The sequence below is a fragment of the Apostichopus japonicus genome, chromosome 19, assembly GCF_037975245.1.
Source record: "Apostichopus japonicus isolate 1M-3 chromosome 19, ASM3797524v1, whole genome shotgun sequence".
Lineage (NCBI taxonomy): Eukaryota > Metazoa > Echinodermata > Holothuroidea > Aspidochirotida > Stichopodidae > Apostichopus > Apostichopus japonicus.
In genome coordinates this window covers 3,340,576-3,364,733 of record NC_092579.1, presented here as the reverse complement: position 1 = coordinate 3,364,733, position 24,158 = coordinate 3,340,576, and the positions used below count along the sequence as shown (strand labels likewise).

At 36.4% G+C, this 24,158-nt stretch overlaps 1 protein-coding gene and 1 pseudogene across 1 annotated transcript in view; one reads left to right on the top strand and one right to left on the bottom strand.

Annotated features, from left to right (window-relative positions):
• Positions 1-3,465: 3,465 nt before the first annotated feature.
• LOC139959734 (very long chain fatty acid elongase 6 pseudogene) lies at positions 3,466-4,299 on the bottom strand (annotated as a pseudogene).
• Positions 4,300-9,649: 5,350 nt separating this feature from the next.
• The window catches only part of LOC139960367 (voltage-dependent calcium channel gamma-5 subunit-like), a 29,453-nt gene continuing 14,944 nt past the window's right edge, over positions 9,650-24,158 (top strand). The window contains exon 1 of the mRNA XM_071958682.1: positions 9,650-11,198. Within this exon, the coding sequence (XP_071814783.1) occupies positions 10,952-11,198 (247 nt within the window). The 5' untranslated portion in view covers positions 9,650-10,951. The remainder of the gene's footprint in view (positions 11,199-24,158) is intronic.

The following is a 24,158-nucleotide window of genomic DNA, read 5'->3' as shown; positions in this document are numbered from 1 at the left end:
ATGTGCTAACTTATATAGTCCTTGGATGAGAGGTATTTATACATAACTTACACTGATATTCTATTGATTGCGCTATCTACCAATGCAAACGGAAGGTCGTTACTAAATATAAAATTAATTGCTATTTTTCTGCTTGATATGTACTATTTTAGTCTATGCCCACTACTTTAACCATTGATACATCACCTATACAAACATATGTGTATCTGAGGTCAGTAATGTTTACTATTTTTGGATAAAACTAACCACACACTAATATAGCTCAATATATATTAACATACAAGAGAACAAAGCTCATCGGTGGTACTTCATTACGCTTCGCGAAGTTCAAATTGTGATTGCGATAAGATAAGGATGATTGATTAACAAAAAAGAAAACTGACCAAATTCAGATCAACGTTGAAAACTTGGCTTGGAAATCAGCCAAAATAGTTTGTTAGGCAACTAAGCCTTGAAGTCAGAGCGCAAAGGAGTGGAGAGGGTCAAGACCCATGTTCCACCGTCGATTTGGGGGGTGGGGGGGAAGAGATTTGTTAACATTCAACTGTTGAAGAATTAGACCACTTCTTTGATATCGTGTGCACGCCACGCTCGTCCTTGAACCCCTCGATGGGAATGAAATAAGACCTGTTACAATCACTCGGAACGAGGGGAGGGGGGGGGCGTTACAAGTCACTTTTTTGTAACCACACCAGGGGGATAACATAGATTGGAATCACAAAGTGGCATAGTTTGCTTGATTGCTGTAACCACTCGAAGCTCATAAATAGTGTTATACTGTAACCACGTGATGGGAATTACGCAAGGGAGCCTTGACTTGCTGTAACCACTCGAGGCTCATAAATAGTGTTATACTGTAACCACGTGATGGGAATTACGTAGGGGAGCCTTGACTTGCTGCAACCACTCGAGGCTCATAAATAGGGTTATACTGTAACTACTTGATGGGAATTACATAAGAGAGTCTTGACTTGCTGCAACCACTCAAGGCTCTCAAATAGGGTTATACTGTAACCACTTGATGGGAATTACATAAGGGAGCCTTGACTTGCTGTAATTAACCACTCGAGGCTCATAAATAGTGTTATAACCACTGGATGGGAATTACATAAGAGAGCCTTGACTTGCTGTAAGCTGTAACCACTCGACGCTCTCAAATAGGGTTATACTTTAACCAGACAGGAATTACATAAGGGTTTTCTATTTCCATAACCTCCGGAGGGAAATCATACTATGGGATAACCACAAGAAGGGGAGTGCAGAGGGACCTCTCACAGCCGAGCGAGTGTTTTGAACTAGTTCAGCCACTTTCATAGATAAGCCTTAGATGTTTAAAGGATCAATTGTAGAAAATGTGGCCTGGAAGTAAAACCATCCACGGACAGCATAGTGTTTTAATTGTCTATAAGTATTAAAAGTAAGTTTTTATCCCACATCATCTTTATAGTTTTCATGTTTACATATTCCAACATATATATACTCTGTATTTTACTTGGGGGAAGGGGAGGGGGTCTTGTGAACGTCTGATAGACGTGAATTTTATATATATATGGTGGCTTAAGGTATTGTTGCATGGATGGTGGTAGAAGGGGGGTATAGGGGGTGAAACTAACAGGGAAACTGGATTGCTTAATCCTGAAGCAAACAACATAACTGATGGTTATATTGTTCCTTATCTATGCTGTTACATATGTCTGCACTATCTACAAATAGAAACGGAAGGTCGCTAATAAAATATAAAGATACTTGCATTTGAGTGGTATAATATTGATTCGAATCACATAGTGGTTTTATTTAATAACTCCCGGTAGGGAACCTTGACTTTGGAGGAATAAAAGTAGGAAAGATGAGTATTGTAACTTTTCGCATGTGAACATCATTATGATCCATACCAAAGTATAGGTATACTTTTTCCAAAAGGTCGCGAATCATCGTTCAACATTTGCTGACCAAAAACCATCTCACGAGCAAACTATAAGTAGTAGCCTGTGGGAAAGCATTATCATTCATTACGGAAATTTGCATTTTGGGTTGAATTATTACTGTTGCTTTTATGTTTTTAACAAAAGGAAACCCCTCTTTAGTTTCAATACATCGAATCTCGTATACCAAGACTCGCTGATGTTATCTTTAGTTTAAAAAAAAAGACTTAACAAATGTTATAAAATGGCGAAGGACTGTATAGTTTTGAGATTCATTTTTAATTGAGGCTTCGCCAACTGATTTTGATCTGTGCTTGAGATAGTTCTTTTATAAATCCAATGGTTCCTTATGTACCTTTGTCTCTGGACTTTAATATTAACTAATGAAACGAACTTTACTTAAAAAAATCTAAAGGGTCTCCGAACTTTAGCTTTATATATTTACAAATACATATTGTTACCGAACTTTATATGTTTACAAATATATGCTTTTTACCACATATATTTTTACCAAAATGTCTATTTGTAAATATATGTATTGAGAACAATTTACAGCTTTACCAAATCGTATGCTTTTGTAAATATATAATTTCACTAAAATATATATTTTTTTCAGGGATATATATATATTTAACAAAATATATTTATTTAAATATTTATATTTTGTTAATTAATATATATTATTTATATATTTGGTTACACATATATATCTTTTACGAATTAAACATATATATTTACTTTCAACAATATATATTGCTTGCAAAATAAAATGTTACATAAACGTTGTTTGATATATGAAATTGAGCGTTAGTAATATATTCCCTTTTATCGCTCCATAGTTGCCCCTAAACGACGAATAAACACGAACGTGCAGTGCGTAACAACAAGGATGTTTATATAAGCGAGAGATTGGAAATTTACATCTATCGGTTTACAGAAAGTTTGTAAAAAATTATGCTTTTTCTCTTAGTAAATGTAAAGTTATAGGGTTCATCAACGGTCAATCGTGCGTTTATATCGCAGGATAACTCGAACGACGCAAGAGACAGTGGGCCGAGTGCATCCAGCGATAAGGATATGAGTGAGTGCAATATCCTGCGATAAACGTTGATTAACCCTGTTCATTCATACAAAGAAACATCAAGATGCAGAAACGGGCCCTTAACCCTTCATAATAGCCGCACTAACAATTGACACAACGCCACAATGGAAACATCACAATGTTCTGTCTGTCAAAGTGTAGGATCTTACTTGACTGGAAGTTGTGATCCGTCGGCTTGACATGTCGGAACCCGGTGTTCCTGATTCAAGAAACCGCCTGAACCTCCTACTGCTACAATTCTGGTTAAGACATGTATATCTAGGGGTAAACAGGCCGCATATCGCGGTAAATACTGATCACATTGATTATTTTTGGGTGTAAATTGTTTCTTAAGTTCCCAATCATGTCGTTTCCTTGAAATACAGAATGATGCTTTGGTCGAAATTGTCAATTACAGTCGATCCGCCTTAATATGATTTTAACTAAAGCCTCCCTAAACTCTTACGATTCTTTCTTGGTGCCCGTTAAATTTACCCCGTTTGTGTAGACTTTCCCTGAATGATTCTGTTTGGCCATGTAGTTCTGATAGAAGAAATTTGCAAACAAAACCACATAGCTGAAGTACATGACGAAAGAAAAATATATACTGGACAAGTTATTATTACATGGACGACTGTTCAACAGCTCGATGTATGCGTAGATATTAATGTATACTCCAAACACCATCTGTAAAAGTTGCAATGACGTAATCGTGACGTTGACTTGCCGAGGCATGCGCACTAATCCAGATGCACGAATAGCGTAGTAGGAGTACATGACGGAGTGAATGGCAACGTTAATGCCTGAAAAGTACATGCCAAGCGCAATCTCATTGCCATGTCCATACCACGTGAAGATTAAGGTAGCCACGTGGTGATACCAGTGGAGGAACATCAACTTTTGTTTACGAACAACGATGAAAAATGTGTCTCCCAACTCCACGACTTTACTACAGCTGAACCAATACATCCAAATACCTGATCCTGTGTAGAAGAAGGTGTTGTCGCAGATGGTGTGTCGAAACCCGTACATGCGTAAATCGTGGATTGCTCTCCCCAATATAAACCAAGTACTGATGATACTAAACAGCGCCAAAGACGCAGACCAAAGAGTGAGAGCCCATCTGAGGTTATATTTTTCTCTCTTTTCCATCCAGCGTCTCCCAGAGAAGACTAGTATAATGTATAGGACGCTTATTGCTATGGTCTTTGGCCAATGTCTATGGATCCATTCTTGTGTTACTCGTTCGTCATAACTAGAGGCGAATCTTTCAATTGCGGAAATAAAGGAGGCCATTTTGAATCTTCACATCAAATCTGCATAATAGAAAAGCATGTAGTGGAATTTTAACAGTACGTTACATATTAACTGCGAGTGATGAAATCAGTATATTAAACGGCGTTGAGCAGAATCGATACGACCAGGTTGAATTCCTATACTATTGATGGCAAGTGAATTAACTCGTGGCCCTCAACCATAGGATGTATTGGGAGGGGAGGAGGGGGTGGCCACATGTTAAACAATCTCCCTTCCCCGTAATAAAATCATAACATGAGCTGGAAATGATAAACATTGATACACATATACAGAGCCGGATTAAGATTTTGGTAGGCCCTAGGGCTACAAGTACTGTAATATCTTCAAAAGGAAAAAATGGCACAGAAATGTTTATTTTTACAAGGTTTTTACAAGGCTAAACAACAATCAAAATTCAAACATTTGCTTTGCGTAATATCTTAGAAAAAAATTTCTCCAGACATCAGAAAATGTACGAAGTTGCTAATCGAGTAGCTAATCTTTCGACAAAACGCTTAAAATCCGCAATTTGATCCATATTTACAAAGTATGCTTACTAGTCAAACATTGGGACAGTTGTTTTGACTCCTAACAAGTCAGTAGTTGAAACAACCTTTGAGTAATGAATTCGTCTGTTAGTAATTTTTCCACAGTAACATTTGCAGACAGGACTAACATGTGGACTGTTATAATAACATACTTCAGTTTATACTGATAAGCCGATGGGAAACTGTTCACTTCGCCCAACAACCATTTCGCCCAACTGCCATTTCGCCAAACCTTACCATTTCGCCCAACCAGCCTGGTCATTTCGCCCAACCAGCCTGGTCATGGCAAAGCAACAGCAAAGCAACGGTTGTCTCTTATTCACAGTACAAACTGATCAAGCAATATACATTGGGTGTTCTGCGACATGTTTTACTTTGTTCATCACTTATTTTTGGTGGAAAAAGTTTAATTTTCATATTGCACAGAAATATAGATTTCCAATGTGCAATTACGTAGCACAATGTATCCGCCTTACCTTAGTTTACAGAGAGTATTGATGTTGTAGGTTTGTACTATACCATAATTATGGAGTCTTGAACAGCAATCATTGTGGCGAGTGAATGTTGAGTTTTGGTGAGTAGCTTTTTAGTAACGGTCGCCAATTTGCGACTAATTTTAAGAAGAATTGTGGAGGCCTGAATTGAGCCTTTTATAAATAGATAATTAGAGTACTTATACTTTGATTCACCATTCACAAATGAAATAACTTTTCACTTACCCTCTGGAGTCCCTCCAGCTGGCTGCAGCCCGTGGGCTGCAGCCCTTAAAGCACAAGCATTAATTATGCAATTTACCACAGGCGTTTCTGTTGTTTTCGCAACTAGAAGAGCATACACACACACTCATTTTCTTCCCTTACGTGACTTAACATACAACTTTGAAAATTGCCAGGGAAATTGTAACGAAGAATATGAGCAAACCATGAATATAATAAGGAGACTCACGTATTTCGCACTGTTGTCTTTCTTACTGGAATCGTGTTCTCACTGTAAGATGGAGTTCTGTTCCCACTGCTGTAAATTATATTCGTTCGCAGACATGGGTTATTTATTTTATCTGGACGTCACTCATGTTATCGCGAGTGTGAGACTTGTCAAACAATACTGGTCAACAAAATTAATTATCGTATGTAAACAAATAAGTACGCTGATGAATGTACAAAAAAAAAACAGAAACCCAGTGCAACTGTCTTAATTGGTAATCGGAATCTTGCGCAATATGTATCAATAAATATATTAATCTAGCTATATCTTGGGTCATCGATCAGTCAATGGTCTATAGACTTGTTTAAGTCTCCTGCGCATCATAAAAAACTTCATCTAATCTAGATGTTACTGCTTTTCGAGGTTTTGAACAAGTCATAACTGCCTTCCAAAGTAAGAAAAATTGACAAAATATCCCTTACCCAAAGTACCCAGTATTTCCAAGTGTTCAATTACACAAAAAAAATTGTTGAGGGGTGGGAGGGGATGGGGAGGGGTGGCGGCCCAACTTCATGCTTTGATATAGGCCTACCAAAGTTATGTAGTAGTTCATATTTGTTTCGTCTTGTAAACGTAACCGACTGAAAATGCTGGAGATGTATAACTAGCGCAATGAGAACATAGACAATATACAACGCCCACAACGGTACGTGCGTAAACCTCAATCCGCTGACATCAACTTCTTTCGTATTTCTACTACTCGTCACTGAAATGTCACAGTTATTAACACAAAGACCTTTGCCACGGACACACAATAAAAATATATATATTAAAAAATGCTGGCGGAGCGATTGAGGGCGCCTTGACATGAGTTAATCTCAACTGAGGCGAAGTTTATCCTTTAAAGAATTTCATTTCATTGCAACAAAATACGTGAAAGATTTATAGTTTGAAAAATTTAAAGCCGAGATGTACATTGACAATTTGACACAAGACACGAATGACTTTCTTGGGTTCTCTTATCAATATGTATTAATTAGCAGTTGTCTGTAGCTACACTACAATAGATACTGTGTACCAAATGAAGGATAGCTATGTACAGAATCCTTGTAAACCTACAGGACACAGAATAATACGTTGCGTCATGTCTGTATAACTCATTTGAGCGTACTCTAAGACACAATGACACTTTACCAACTGGTCACATAGCAGTATGTTACTGTACTAATTGTGTATATGCATATATATAGACATTCACGCATCGTGACGCGTCTCATCGATTGGTGGCGATATATAACAAGCGACACAACTGAGGGAATTTAGAGTCCATTTATGTAAGTTTCAGTGTTTTATCATTTGCTACAATACTACGGTCACTGATATCGATATGTGTGAGGGATGGGATGGGGATGGATGGAATGAGTGAGTAAGAGAGACGGGGGGGGGGATGAGGAGGGGAGGGCGGGCTTAACAGCCTGAATGACCTCATAATCATATCGAATGCTGCAGTTGCAAATGTCCTTTGTATCGTGACTCCTACCCCTATGAACCCCAAAAAAACTTTATGTTAACATATACAATAAAGACGTCAAGTAGTATTGTTGTAAAATTTCAAATAATTGGCACTTTGTATAACCCTGAGCGATACGCCAACATCAAAGGCGTAGGAACAAAAGTACCCAAGGGGCACAGTTTTCCCCATAACATTGAAATATAGGAGTAGGTTGGGGAGGGGGCATGCGTATGTGTTGCACCCTCATTTTTGTAACTAGATATTCACAATTCACAGCATTGATGGATCCTTTCAGCTGGATTCATATATTAGCAAATGAATGTCGCAGGCAATCAAAGGATTAACTTAGCGTCATAGTGTCATATATGAGGTATATATACCGCTGAATCCGTCCAATTTCAGACTGTATATTGCTTTTAAGAGGACTACGTCGAAATTTGGAGATAAAATAACGAAAGTTCGACAAAGTCCGACAAAAAGTTTTAATTTTGAGAGCAAGAATTCAAAATATTGAGCTAAATAAATAAAAATGAAAGTCAAATGTTCCCATCTTGGCGAAGCAACGCATCTAAAAAAAAAACTAAAAATCATCTAGGCAAGATTCCTCCAAGCTTCCAATTTTATGTCCCGCAAATTCTATTTTTGTTGTTATAGAGCCTATGACGTCAGTGAAAATTAATTACTTATGACATAAATGAAGATGGTGTTTTTGCCTGTAATCATGAGTTAATTTTGCATAGATAGTCATAGTGAAGAGCAGATGTATGCACAATCAGATACAATATTGTCACTCAGTGTACGTATAAGATGCTTTTCAATTAGGACTGATAGGAATTAACCGCAAAGAATCGAGACTCATATCTGGCTATTAAAGAAGACACTACCCCAACCATCATTACTGGGTCTTTGTAGAAAACCGTGGGATGAACAACTTTCCCAAAACAGCAAAGACAAAAATCGTATTCTGAGTTTGGGAGATATCACTGATTTAATGTGCGTTCATTCACTAGGGTGAAGACTTGATCAAGTCCAAATATGTCGAAACACACGTGCTTCATTTTACTTATGATTATTATGATTAATATTATTATTTATTACGATATTGATTTTCTGTAATGGAAATGGGTTTCCGATTCAGGTCCTGCTGACACTATCACAGATTTACAAAGCTGAAAGCTCCCAAACAGGGCTTTGAAACTATACATCTCACAAACGGAACAACGTTTTCTTCTGATGTATTTGAGGGTGAGTTGTTCTTCACAAATAATTCTTTTATATAAAACCTGAGTTGGTGTAGTTGGGTGTGTGTCCTCTTTAAGTTTGTAAACGTTAATACACTACAACGAATTGACATTGTCAATACTAAATGACTTAACTATATACGATTTGCTTCTAAGTTATATGAAAATGGACGACTGTCTCCCTATATATTTTATTCATAAATTAACAAGAGTGACCTTCATAATTATAATGAGTAAGCTGTGATAAATTCCATCGTCAACTGAATGCCATGATAAAACCAAATTTAAAGTATCTAAACTGTATACGTCAATAATGAAACAAATCCACCCATGGTTGCAGAATAACGTTACTTTCCTGTCTTTCATTGTCAGATGCTAATATTAGATAATATAAGATTATTTTCGAAACATGTTATATCTATTTTAAAGAAAATGTTTTGGTTATGTCTTTCTTCATTTTAATATATTTGGTCTATCGATCTATCGATCTATTAAATAAATTTTAATAAATGTAAATAGTTTTAAGTGTGTAGTAATATTAAGGGTACAGAGGGAGAGGAGGGGGATTAATCATTTGGACGATACCGAAAAAATATTATATTTGATTCCTCTTCAACGTTTCTGATATATATTCTCTTCCCAAGAGTACCTTTCCAGTAAAATGTAAAGACTTCCTGAAATGGACTGGAAAAGTCGACGTAAAAGTTGTTTACTCTTGTCTAAATAAACTGATCATTACAATTTAATTGGAAACGTGTTCACACAATTACGCACGTATATTCCCTGACACCTTTTACAAAACTCTCGTTAGTTACCATACGATATGTCTGCCATATATACTGTACGGTGACTTCATTTCCCGCCTTTTCTTCAGAAAGCAAACATTGCACTAACACAACATTCGTAGGTCTGCTAATGTATCTTTGTTTTATATTGATGTTCCCTTCGTACGATAAGCCTTTTCCATGACAACGGTTAAATTTTGAATTTCAAACCAAACAAAAATCGTATATTGTAGTTTGTAAAGGCCTTGTACCTAGTTATTGATGATGTTCAAAATTAAAATTGATGTCACGCATAGCTCTTAGTTCCATAGATAAAATTATTACCTGCACAGACAGTCACCAACTGACGAAGCTATTAACAAAAAGAAGCATATCGATTTCTGCAAAAGTCTGTTTGTATTATACTATCACGGAATGGTTTATACGCACAACCATGCTACGGTTAATGAACACGATCGACAACCTTGTTGCGACAAACTATATAGTTAAGACCAGATAAATCGTTCTAATTTTCCCTTCTTCTTGGCTACTGCCGTCAATTTTTTTATTGAACGATGAATATTCCAAGCTAATGACAACCCTGATGCTTGTTGTGTGTGGAGAGCTTGCATCCGTCTACTGGTTGATCACAGTGATTGCGTAAAATTTTAATTTTATGGCTTACAGCATTATATTCGCTAGGTATATATTGTTATATTAGATCGCGTTGTAAGGATATCCATCAGTGTAGAGCATCTGGAACGTTTAAGTACATGTCTCTTTATTATTTCAAAGATAGTTCAAACAATATTTTCTTGTAGTGAAATACTGAAGGCAAGAACAGAACTATATTAAGTAATTGCTGAGAAAAAGACGAAAAGGAAGACAATTAATAACAAAAGGTTGGTTTGTGACATTGCCTCATTTGCTTAGCATCATCATCGGAGGATGAGGATTTGTTGGATACAACATTGATCAATGCATTGATCTGGGAAAGTGCAACATTGTTACAGATGCTTTCGTTGTTTTTTCCTCGTTTAAATCATCTTCATAAGATGAACAAAGTAATAACTTTCTGTCATTGTAATTTACACAAGTATACAGGATACGCGTGACCTCTGTGCAATCTTTTTCAGCCCTAAGGTATATAGAAAGCGTTTGATGAAGATAGCATGCAGATACCGTCTCCATAAAGAGAATTATTTTGGACCGTGTTCTGCGGACGTCTTCTCAGAAGATATCAAATGGATCTACATTGAGTTTCTTGTACAACGTGACTGCCTTCGAGGCGTTTGGAAGGACTTATCTGTGTGTCGCTTCTTATTCGTAACCGGGAAACCACCGCCAGTTATGCAGCCTTTTCTGGGACTGCTGCGCTGTAAACGTGAAGAATCCTATGTGTTTAAACCAAACAGAATAACCAGAAAAGATTGTGAACAGCCGACATGTGGTGTCTTGGCATCGAGATAAGCGACCGATAGATTAATGTCAATCAATCTTCACTGATCGTACGAAAACCAAATTTGATTGGTCTAATGCGCGATCATACAAGACTAAGAAGCAAACAAAGGTGTTTATATTAGCGCAAAATATTGCTCTTAGAAACCTATAGGACACATTTGTTTTTTGCAAGAGACAGTTATACTATTTTCTTCTAGGATAATGTGTGACGCGATGTACACTGCTAGAAAATTTCGTGTTTTATGTGGAATAAGTGTTCTGTTGGGTTTCTTCGGCTGGGTGTTCATCACCGTATCGGTTTCAACCAACCAATGGGTGATCGCGGAGGGTACCATGGCCACCTTAAACACCACCAAAGACGGGGAGAACATCTCCAGAACGTACTTCCTCCGTACGAGCACAGGAATATGGGACATTTGCTTCGAAAGTTATTTACTTACTGAAGACGGTAAGTCGCTATTAATTTCCCTTTTAGAGAAATAAAAAAAGCTTTCGCTGCTAAAGTTTATGTTTTGAACACTACTTAGAAATGGCGGATAACATATAATAGCCTGTACACACTTGGTAAATTGTATACGGCTTTAGTAGTCTGTTTATGACATTCTGCAAGTTTTGACCACTTTTTTTTGTGTGTGTTTTTGTAGCAGTTTTATCAATCATGACTATCAAATTTTGAAATAATTTTCACAGTCTGATTTTATGGGAAATATATATTTGGAGAAAATTCAAATTTCAAACATATTTTTGTAACTGATGTAGAATTTCATCTTATTTTATCTCTCCGTATGCATCAATACGTGTCTAATTGTTATTTCACGTGATGTGTTCCATGCGGGAGGGGTTTTGTGTTTTATATCACTAGGAATTTTAAAATCGAAATAATATTGCATGCACGGTATCAAAATATTTACTTTGGAGGAAGTTAAAAAACATATTTACCCTGTTATTTAATGTTCACGGTACAATAATTATGTATAAACATCTTTTAATGAGTTTTATGTTTACACTCGAAGACATTTTGCTTCCTTCCGATAGTTGTACGCAAAAATATTAAAATTGAAGTAATAGTCAGTTTGGAAAAACATACTTTTTGGGATAAATATAACAATATCTTTACCTTTTCATCGTTTTAAGTTTTCATTACTACTATACTTAATTCTGCATATATGACAATAAAACCGAAATATTTTGTACTATTGTCTCATATAGAAAATAGCTATACGTTTCAATTTTTGTACAGTCAATTAGCATAATCCATTGCTAATTCAACTCGCGTAAACTGCGTATAACCCTGCATGGAAATGTGAAGTTCTAATTTACATTGAAGCAGTTTTACAATTTCATTACAAATTCCATTTGGCAATGAGGGTTTTCTGGATTTATATGCGAAGTGTTATGGCGTATAGTATTCATTTCAAAGGCCTTATTGCTAAGAACAGTGAGAAAGTATAGCTCAGTTTCATTTATTTTGTGTGTGCATATATGCTTCTTTCAACCTTGCTGATCCTGTTATACTTAACACAATTTATCTACAATATAGGCCTAGTACATACATATTGAAACGCTCATGGAGCATTGAGACAATAGCTAGAAAGGACAAAGAAGAATAACAGACAAAGAATAAGATAACAAAAGGCAAAAGACAATTACAAGTTGTTGATTTCTGGAAAACTGGTGAGATTTCAGAGTTGATTTGAAGGACACAAAGAGAAGGAGAGAGCTTGATGGATTCAGATAATTTGTTCCAAAGATATGCGGCAGCAGAAGCAAAAGAGTGGTTTTCCCAGGATCTGTTAGTATGGCTTTATGGTGAGAAGATGTTTATTCTGAGAACACAATTCACGAGTTGCAATATAAGGTTGTAACAGCTCTTATTAGTATCATTTGGTGATAAACCGGCATATGAACAGTAAACATATGTATGTATAAACAGCCAGTGTAATCCTCTTCATACAACAGTAATATATTTTGTAGAATAAGTGTTACACTCCTTGCAGCAACATTCTGACAACAACGTTAAAAAGAAAACAGGAAAATAAAGAGATTGTCCGCGTTTCTCCATGTTTGATGACATTTCAAATTGCCTCTTTAATAGAGGCGGTGGAAGAGGGTTCAATCATGTTTTTCTTCTTTGGGGCGGGTGTGGGGGCAGGGAGGGGAAAGGGGGTGGCGAGGGAAATGGGTAACAACAACTTCGAAAGGCAGTGGGGAATACCACAAAGTCACCTCAAAGCGTTCCGAGAAACTTTACCCTTCCGTTCACTCCATAAGTTCCGGTACATCAATTTGTTTCAACAAAGCGGTGCGTCGTCGTTTTCACATACAAAGAGGGGTAGTTTACTTCTTATTTATGACAAAGGGCATTTCAATTAGTTTTTTCCTTGCGAAACTGGAGGGGCATATGCCCCCACTCCGGCTTCACCACGAGTTTCAATAGAAACATCTGTAATGATCCCAACTATAGGCCTAGATGTATTTAAAGGAACTGTTATTATTTAGTCAGAATAGTCTTTAATACACGGAATGAAGATTTATTGATCTGGAAAATTTTGTTTTGAGATTGGCATGACCAAAATACGAAGTATCATATAATTTAGATCACCAGTGACTTATTATGACACCCCATTCTTTACAGGTAGTAGCCACGGGGGCCCGGAGGCCTATACCCCAAAAACTTGTCTTTCCTCCACCTCCTCCACCCCCAAATCTGTCAGCCAGTTTTTCTTCAGAAAAAAGGTTCTGCCTGCTCCGTGCATGGAATAGCTTTAGGTCATCCTGAAAAGAGAGTTCTACCTACGCTCCTGTTTACAAGCTGATATTGTTCGCGTACATACTGGAACTATCTCTTACAGCGATTGTAGGTGTAGTTTGGCCGTGATCACGTGATACCAGACTCTTCGAAAGATGAATTTAAACCAACTTACATTTGTAATGACTTAAGACCCTGACATAGAATACAAAGCATGGATTTGGTTCGTAATATTTAATTATCCGACCCACAATAATCGGCAAACTGCAATTAATATTTCACCCGAGAAAAGAGAAAGGAACAAAACAAGGTGAAATGTAAGCACGCCGTTGTTTTTTTGATCAAGGATGGACTACATCATATAATCACTAACGGCCAGATTGATTGATAGTTGGGAACATAAATGTATGTTAGTTTTGTTTTTATATGTATACCGTACTATATGAATTGCGGTACTTCTTACTTTATCAATCTAATAATTCATATAGATCTGTATCTAATTCACCGACATTTCTTTCAAAATAAAATTCATCATTAATTCCAACCAATGCTGGAACACTTATTTAACTATACCTTACAGATCATGTCTCATTCCCATCATTCAGTCTGAAACATCATTATCGATTTAATAATTCAATAACAATCAACCTTCAGATATATCACCAGCTTCCGCATCACTTTACTATATATTTACGCCACGAAAACTTGTTATTAAGTTTTTTCAATGTTATTAACCCGTTATTAAGTCCACCAATTAACCCTTCTTTAATTTCATCCAAGTGCGATAAGCAGCGTTACTGCAATGTGAGCATCAAAGTTTATATATTTAATATTTCACTTTCGTATTTATTTTTCTTAAAGTATATATTTTTTTAATATTTGAAATTTCTTACCAATCAATGACATTTGTTATTGCTTCTATAAATGGCAGCTGATCAATATGAAAGAATCAATTAAATCAGGGAAATGCTACCAATTTAAGTATGTTATCGTTTCACCTCTTCCACCTACCAACACACACACACACCCACAAGCAGATGTACAAGGTGGTGAATAATGGTGCTATGTAAAGTGCTAAAGGTGCTGAACTATGGTGTTATATATAAGCTATTCAATGTGCTGAATTATGCTGTTAAAATAGGTATTCAAGTGGCGGGTTATAGTACTATTTTAGTTGTTAAATAATGCTACTATGGATAATATTCTTGCAAGGTGTTGAGTTATGTTGCTATTTAAATTGCTCCAATCAGTGACGTGTGCAGATGGGGAGGTGGCTGGGGATGGGGAGAGGTGTTCCTCAACTGCTTCGTCAGTCGGAATCAGACCCCCCCCCCCCCTTATACATGGGAGTTGCATTCAACGAACACACATCCATATACCGTTCATACACCGTAAAGGTTCATGAAGGCTCGTTCCCCTATCAAAATCAAAATCAGTCGGAGAAATTTGGTCACCCTACCTTATATATTCTGTTCACGTCACTAGCACTAGATGCTTAATTATGGTGATATTTAAGGCGCTCAAGGTAAGAAAACGACAGTCTGTTAACACCTGTCAAGGTGTTAGACCCTGTTCAACCCTGCATGGTTAGACGCTCAACGTGACCTTGAGAGGATGTTTGAAGATGAAATATTAATAAAGCCCCACAAAATGCTCCGATAGTAAGTTGCACCAATACCTCCGTCCTTCTGGTCGTTAACTCTTTGTTGATCAGTATCTTTAGCAACCCCACGTTGAAGAGTTTCTTCATTTTGATTATCTTGTCCATGTATAGTTGAACTTTCATACTTATATAGTACCTCACGCGCGTGGGAAACCGACCCACCGGCTCTTGCAAGAGTTATGTTTTTATAGAGAGTAAAATCTCTCCACAAAGCCAACCCTACAGCTGTACCACCCCCCATTTGAAAAGAGGTGGCTTTTGCAGAGGCGTAGTAATATTCGGTTCACGGGGTTCATTGAACCAAAGCCACAATGTCCAAGAACCCTCGGGGTTATGTTTCAACACGTCAGGCCAACGAATCATCGCTTTCAATCATGTTTTTGTAAGAGTAATTGGATGAGCGTCAATACTCTTTTGTTTTAGTCTGTCTATTTCACTAATAACCGTTTTTCTCTCTTAGTTGACAAACAAATTAATTGACCCATCACACCCTTTCACTTACTTCAATTAATTCACACATACCATTCAATTAAGCTGCATCTATAAGATATGTATACTTGCCCGCGCATTCCGTGACGGGTCTGAACTACATATGCATAACAGAGATTTGGAATCAGGTATGCATTTATAAAAAAACGTATACTATCATAGCAAGTCATAAACATTGAGGTATTATTTAGTTCACTTGTGATTCCTGTGCAGACAGCGCCATGAACTCCTGCAACGGGCAGGTTCGATCCTGTTTATATAGATTTGACTGATTTTGCCAGTAATGGACGCTTACATGAATTAAGTTGGTTTATATTACATACCAGTTCTATATGCAGGAATACCGCTAGATTTAGGTGTTGGTAGTGTGTGTGACGGGGATGGGGAGGGGGGGGGGTGGAGGGGTCGTGATATGGTCAGTTGCTCTAGACAGGAACACGAGAGGATGCATGAATTTTGAGGTCGTCTGCATAAGCAAAAAGCCTAGTGTCAAAACTATTGTCAAGTTTATTTCCTTTTTTCTTTTATTATATTTACCATATTTGGGCGTAAATAGATGTGCATAACTCTGTTTATATAAGATATTTTGAAATATATTTACACCTAGTTAAATTCCATGTAGAGTTTAAGGATTACGTGTCCGCACAAAATTAATTTTGAGCTGTGGTAAACCACTAACTGCTGTCATGTATTTCTATAGCCCGTTTTTACTTTTTTTGATTTGGAAAAAAAAATTGGCCCTTACACTTCGGATGTTTATCAATTAAAGTAATTGGACTAGTCTAAAACGAAGATCATTAGGTAAGACCCTTATATCATAAGGTCGGTTCCACACATGCAACATAACCTCAACTTTTATGAATGCATTACAAAATGACATATACTGTGGAATACTACCCAGGGGCTGATCTGTGCCCGTTTTACATGAAGTGACGGGAACAAGTTTCCGTTAGGTTATAATAAACTTGACAAAAACAAATAATTCAACATTAACATTAAGGCCTGCACCGCCGAAGAGCCGAAGCTGAATATCATCAAACCGGAATAGCTGTTGAAGCAGTATTAGCACGCAAATTTCTAATGAGTGATGTTGAGTCCTTCCTCCCCTGCCCCAACACCCCCTCACCCGTCTGTCTGATAATTGGAAATGTAAACGTCATGTGCATATTTGGACCATACATTAGGTTTAAAAGCAAGATTATTCTACTAAATTACGTTTGCTCTTGTTGTAAGGTGGAAAAGGGGCGGCCGCAACCCCATGGATCCCCCTTGGGTATACAGAGGAAGGGTAGCATAGGCTAATGATGAAACTCGAGGAAAGGGGAAGGGGGGTCGGGGTACATACCAACATACCGGTTCCGCCGTCCTGGATGTGTATGTCTAATGTATACGTGGTGGTAGTAATGTTATTACGTATTATTTAACTTTTGTCTCTAGGTTACCATGACAACTATTTGGACCTTTTCTGAACGATATCATCGTAATTCCACGAGATTATCTTTTAATCAAATTTGTTAAATACTGCCAGAATTTGTTTTATAATGTGACATTTTTAAAAATAATTCATCGATGCCTTTGTCAGAAACAAAGCGTAACGCATAGCTAACAAGTTAAGAGTTAATTGGCAACTTTACAATTAAAACAAATTAAGAGTGGACTGTGAATAGGCTGTTGATATGTTACCAAATAGACAGCATCTATGCTTTGTTTTTATTTCTATTTATTTCTCCTTTTGTATACTCATATATAGGCCTGCATAATAGGCATAAACATGAGAGAGAGAGAACGTTAACAAACTGTTTATCCACTGCAAAAAGCCTGTGTTACTAAATTAATGAAAGTTAGAGTGGCTTGCCCGATGACGCTTCGATCCTAGCAGGATTTGCTTTCAGAGGCTAAGTTAAACAGGGAACAGTTTAAAAACACATTAAAAAGAGATGGTTGGGCGGAGAAATTGATTTTTGCAAACGAGCAGAATATTTCGCTCCAAAACGATAAGAACATGTGTCTCGATGCATATATACTTCAATAGACACATGCAATACCTGTAATATCTCTCTCTCTCTTTGCGTGAAACACCACCTTTAACTTGTACATTCAGGGTGTTTACATCAAACTTCACAAGTGAGATATATTTAGAAGAAAGAAACAACCCAAATGATTCCATCCTTTTTTATGTCAGTTTTGTTTCCTTAAGAAATCTTCTGTTTTAATGCAACTTCTTCCACTCATCTACATTTCTTGATTGCTTGGTTACCATAGTAACGAAAAAATGCAAGCATGCATTGAAAGAAAGGTTGAAAGAAAACGTTTTAATGGGTTTTGAGAAGGATTTTGAAAGAAATGTCGACTTTGGGAAATATCATAGTCTGTTGCTGTGTATACAATTGTTTCATTATAAACCGATCCAATAAGTACAGAAATTTGGTTGCACAAGAAATATAAGTGGCAACGTAATATGTAGCCTATACAACATATATGTATATACATATATGAGGATATTGTTGCACAGCCAGTATGTCTCTGTATGGAGTGTTGTAACACAAACAATAGCAAAATGTGTAAAATATCACGCCATATTACAGAACCATGCAATATGTTTCACGATACTGTGTATAGATGTATATATATATACATATATATATATATACATATATATATATATATTAATATATATATATATATATATATATATATATATATATATATATATATATATATTTATGTGTGTGTATGCGTGTGTATGCATGTATGTCGTTCTTACACAAGCAATAAGCTGTGACACTATATGAACATAATACATTAAGTACAAAAACAGATTGAAGCAATGGTACGGAACCGTCGAACTGTTTTCACTTAAATAGGGAATCGTTTGAAGATCAAAAAAAAAAACGCTGAATGATTGATATTGCCACATGTGGTGTACATTACGTTTATATCACTTTTCAAATGACGCGTCTTCTTCTCAGATAAATATTTGATATGATAAATAAATAAATAAAGGAAATAGTCAAATAAAGTACAGGGGAAAAAAGAAGTTTTTTTTATACTGTCAATAATACAATTGACCACTGTGTGCGCCTATAACTTGGGGGTTTTGTTAATAATAATAATAATAAATTACATTTAGCCTATATAGCGCTTAATACAGCATTTCAAAGCGCTTTACAAAGTAGGAAATATACAAAGGAAACAAAGGGAAAAAAGGAAATATGAATCAAACAGAAATGTTTTAAGCTGTCTCTTGAAAATACAAAGGGGGTGGCACGAACGTGAAATGGGATTTGAGGATTTTGTTGCAAAAAGATTTATTTTTTTAATGACTATACAGATCTTGTGTTTGACATTGAACCATTTCCAAGCACGTTGTCGAAATTGAACTCTCATCCACTATTTTAAATAAGGTAAGGTGACCACATTTTGTTATATAGCAACCTGGGACAAAATGTTGAAGATGGAATGTGTGGAGTGGGGGAAAAGTCTATGAGGGAGGGGTTGCCCCTCCCCTGTGAGATATATTTGTATTCCTGGAGGTGCTCAGATGGAATATGGTGATACGTTTGTCAGTTTTAAAGTAAATATTATTTTTCAACTATTAAGTAAAATATATTGTACTTACTTGTACTTTATGGGCTTATGTTTCTTGCCACATTTCTTGGATTTTTGAAATCTTTCTCCCAAGGATGTATTATTATTTATTCATTTATAGCCGGGCCGGCGCCGTGTTTGTTATTCAGACAATAAACAAGGCTAGTCTGGGTAGTGATAGGGCATGCACAAACATGGCATAATCGAGAGTAGGCGTATAGGTTAGCGGAGGAGTAACACGACTTCTACGTCGTGAAAAACATTGTCACGCCTGTATACGTTACACCGCGTTTAAGGTAAGATCGGCCTAAAACAAATGCAATTTTGTTGGGACGTTTGAGGTGATGTGTTTGTTTCCTCAAGTCAAACCTCAAAGATCCCTTGAATATGAAACAATTTAAACACTATTCTTTATTTTTGTAAATTTCAGTTTCCTTGATTGGATTCCACCTTACATGATTCCCTCATGTAAGCAGTGAACAATTTTGTCTATCCATAGATGCCTTCGTTTAATATTCATCATGTGACATTGAGATGAGTTACGCACGATACTACACATAATACATTGAGATGAGTTACGTACATAGCACAAAATACATTGAAATGAGTTACGTACGATAGTACACACAAGACATTGAGATGAGTTACGTATGCAGCACACAACAATACATTGAGATGAGTTGATACTACACGACAATATATTATGTGAATGGTGGGGGTGGGGGGGGGGGAACAATTGAATCAATGTAAGAGACTTTTCCTACATGTATATGCTCTATGCACCATGATATGATCTGAATACGTAAAGTTAGTGTTGGTTGATACAAGCCCGACTAGCATTTCCTTCTACAAATTAACTTCAACAGATGAGTAGAAATCAATTCTAATTCTTGTCGCGTGAAATCGCGTGAAAGTGGCTGACGTCACAATCGTTCGATAATATTGACGTGGTTTATTAGATATAATGATGGCGTCAAAGAGTGTTTCTTTATATGGTCAAGGGTTATAGCTAAAGCGAATGAAAAACCTCAGCTTATACCGTGAAGTGCCAATACGATATCGCTGCTGCTTGGGGAAGAACCCCGATGGACCAGTGTCTGGACGCGATACTAGTAACTATATAATGTTATTACCGTGGTACTAAAACAAGAAAACGGGAGAACATAGATTAGTTTTGTTACTAAGGTTATTGTAAGCTGCGTTGGAGCCAGTTTGAGAAGCGTTTGATATGGTCATCAAAAACTAGAATCGGCCAAACGTGATTAGTTCTCAGCTCTGCCTAATGACGTCATTACGTCACAGAGAAAAACAGGGCATGAGCGACATGCCGTCTGGAAAAAAAGCGGCAAAATGTATAGGAACAGTATAATATATGGCTATAGGAAAAAGCTCACTGCAGATTCGGCTTAAGATACTTAAACACATTAAAATTCTAATATGCAAGATAGTACGCACGCGCAGTGTCACAAATTTGACGACTTACTGGAGTTTCTGTTGAGTTAGCTAGGCCTAGTCATATTAAATACACGTAACGCGGTTTACTTGAAATCAACCAATCTCGAGAAACGACTCGTGGTTGCCGGTCGAACACACCGAAATCGGCACATTTTTTCATATTTTTTTTTCAGATGTAAAGGCAAAATTTTATATACAGTAATACAAAGTCCCATTTCTTTATTTACCAGTAACAATCAGAGCCGGTTTTTTTTAATTGTATTTACATAATTTTTAAAGTTAATAATCAGCGGATCGCCCAGTTTCGTATAAATATGTCACTAGTTACTTACATACAGACCTGACGAGATGTGAGTGGTCGGGCAGCATCCCAATGACCAGGGATCAATCAGGGGACCGAAAAATAGGCCTATGTGATAAAGAATAATGAATTATCATATCCATACTAAGTCAAAATGAAACGTCAGACCCACACTTTCAATGTATTATAAACCTTGCTCATATATTTTCCAAAACATACGACAGGTAAAGGCAAGGACTTCCGTAAAATGCGTGTTGAAGTTTGAACATCAGTGGCCATTATGAGTGACTTTCTAGCATATTTTAGTGCCAGTACTGATGACTTCTAGCATCCGTTTTCCATCAATATTTCTGTTGCGCCGTCTGATCTACTGATTGTCATACCGTGATATTCACTGTCAATGAGATTACGTTATCTTTGTGAATTACTGTATGACGTTATAGCTTTTTGTTTGTTATATTAAACCTCAACAAAGTGGAACTGATGTTTACCTTGATGGTCATATTTTCGTTTTGATTAACTCGCCAGCTTTTTTACACGAATATTCTTAATCTTGAAAGATGGCTTAATTTGGTCACGGAGCAACTTACCGGGTAGCTCTTCTAGTTTGATAAATTGTTATAATATTGTTCACTCGGGGGAAAATATATTCTATAGATTAATGTACAAATTAAACAAACAAAAAACAATAAAAAATGCAGCTGCTTTCATAGTCTTGTTGTACTCATCTCGTTGAGACGGATTATATATAAAAGCTTATATCTTTATATGAATATATCTTTATACGAAACTATTGAATGCATAATTCTTTTAATTTCGTCTGCAGAAATAAAGATAACATCACCTGCAACAGGGAATTTGTCGTCTCTGTTTCTGGAGCCTTTATCGAAGTAATCTTATAATCAATCTTTTTTTTTACTTTGGAGAGCAAGTTAAGATAATTGTCGTTGTTGTCAGCCAGAAGTCAATACCCACTGAACAAATTTGAATAAAGTTTTCTGATAACGAATAAGTCTCTTTCTTTTCTTCACATATCTTCTGTGGGGTCTTCTGAAGGTTTTCTTCTATAAGGCCTTGATATGCATATTGATCAGATAATATCTTGATTTTTTTTTTTTTTCATTTTCGGAGTTCGGTGCTGAAGTTGCAACAACGAAATTGTTGACCACCGCTGCGGGAACGCTGGTAGTGACGTTAGCAAATTACATGTATACGTTCCTGCGTTTGACGTTTTTTATAACTACCCTTTTCCACATCATCAGTCCCTCTCCCCAACCCCACTATCCCACTTTTTCCCAAAATGATAGACCAAAGCGGTATATCCTGAGATATTCTTGTATAAACTGTTCTTGATAGCGCCCACCACTATAACAACCCTGATTTGATATTGAGACCTTTTCAAGTCCTTTATTTGGCGTATGGAAACAAATTAAAACTTTTATACATGCCAAATGGAATAAGATTTATTTTTTGGGGTGGCATTGGGGAGGGGGGTATTCATAACCCCAGGGAAGATTTTGTTAATCGGTTGTGATCTTTTATATTGATTTATCTACTTGCTTAGGCTTTCATATTTGCATCAATACTTGATTGATGCCGGAGAGGAATAATCGTGACGTCATTCCATTCACAATGAGAACAGACGCAAAGTCGGCGATTTAAACTGCTTCGTGGATTTCTGAAGCCTGGGGGATCAATCTTTGTCTTGGTCGTATTCTGTATCCCACGAGTCAAATTTACAAGCTCTTGCAATGATATTAACATTTGCAAGACGTTCGTAAAATATTTAGACAAGTTCCACCCAAAGTGATTTTGTTTCATCCAAAAGCAACATATGTTTAAACCATTTCAAGCTCCAGATAATATATTAGACGTCAATGGGATATTAAGGCCTAATAATCCATTTTCCTCAAAAAATAAAATAATAATATATGGAAAGATCACTATAAAGAATTGCAAAGTAATAGCGATCAAGCATAAAGAATGATTGGAGCCCCCCAAAAAAATATATATATTAAGGGCTAATAATCCACCCACCCCCCCCCCAAAAAAAACATAATATTAATAGAAATATCACTATAAAAAAATTGCAACGTCATAGCGATCAAGCGTAAAGATACGTTTCTGATCACTACTAAAATACTACGCCATCTATTATTTCAATACAAATTGTATTCCACTAATTTGGATGTTTGAATCGGGACAAATACCTTATTATACCATTTGCTGCTGAGGCTTAATATTTTGGTCAACAAAAGGGGGATGAACTTAATAGACTGTAGTAAAGTGCTAAAGCTGATATAATTTATGTTTTATTTTTTATTCTGATATAATTTGAATAGATATAAAGAGAAGTTGAATATGCATGGTTATAAGAAAGGTATGCAACCAATTTACATCAATTGTTTTTGTTTGTTTGTTTGCTTGCTTTTGTTGTCTTTTAATTATGTCAATGTGCTTTGACAAAAAAAGGTCCCCATTTCTCGTCTCCTGTGACAAGATGCTATTGTGTAAGAAAGGCATCTTCACGGGAGTTCTAAAACATATGATCATTCCCTAGGGTCAAAAGTAGTTACATCACTTTCTTTTCTCCCTTTCATTGTTTTATTATCACCACCTCCAGGCCCCTGGTTATCGACCATGCAAAATATTCCCCTACGCAGGGAAAACAGTAATATGCTTGATCAATCAGCTATCAAAATAGCGCAATCAATCACCCTTTGTTTCCAAAATTTAAGAAAGAGATGGAAACAAATATTAAGTTTACAGTTGAATTAATATCGTAAATAATGACGTTGATAGTTTTATTAAATTACTCGCGAAATGAAAAATGATTTCATCCAACCGAGAACAATTGTTTTTTGGTTTTCTTATTTAGATATTTGAATTATTATCGTTGTCAGTAGATCTTTGTTTTAGAAAAAAAAAAGGTAACTCAGTGGGGCACAGAATACAGTAGAGGCTATAACGAAGCTGTGCTGCATCTTTTGAAATTTGATCTAAATCTCTCTCAAGTAGTTTGCTTTTCTCTTTTACAATTTGTAAAAAAAAAACCTAGCTGCATGGTGATCGCTGGTTGTGACCTTTACGAGTATGAAGCTTTGACATGGTTCCATTGTGATAGAAACTGTGAACCAGGCATGCAGTCCACGCGAAGATTCGG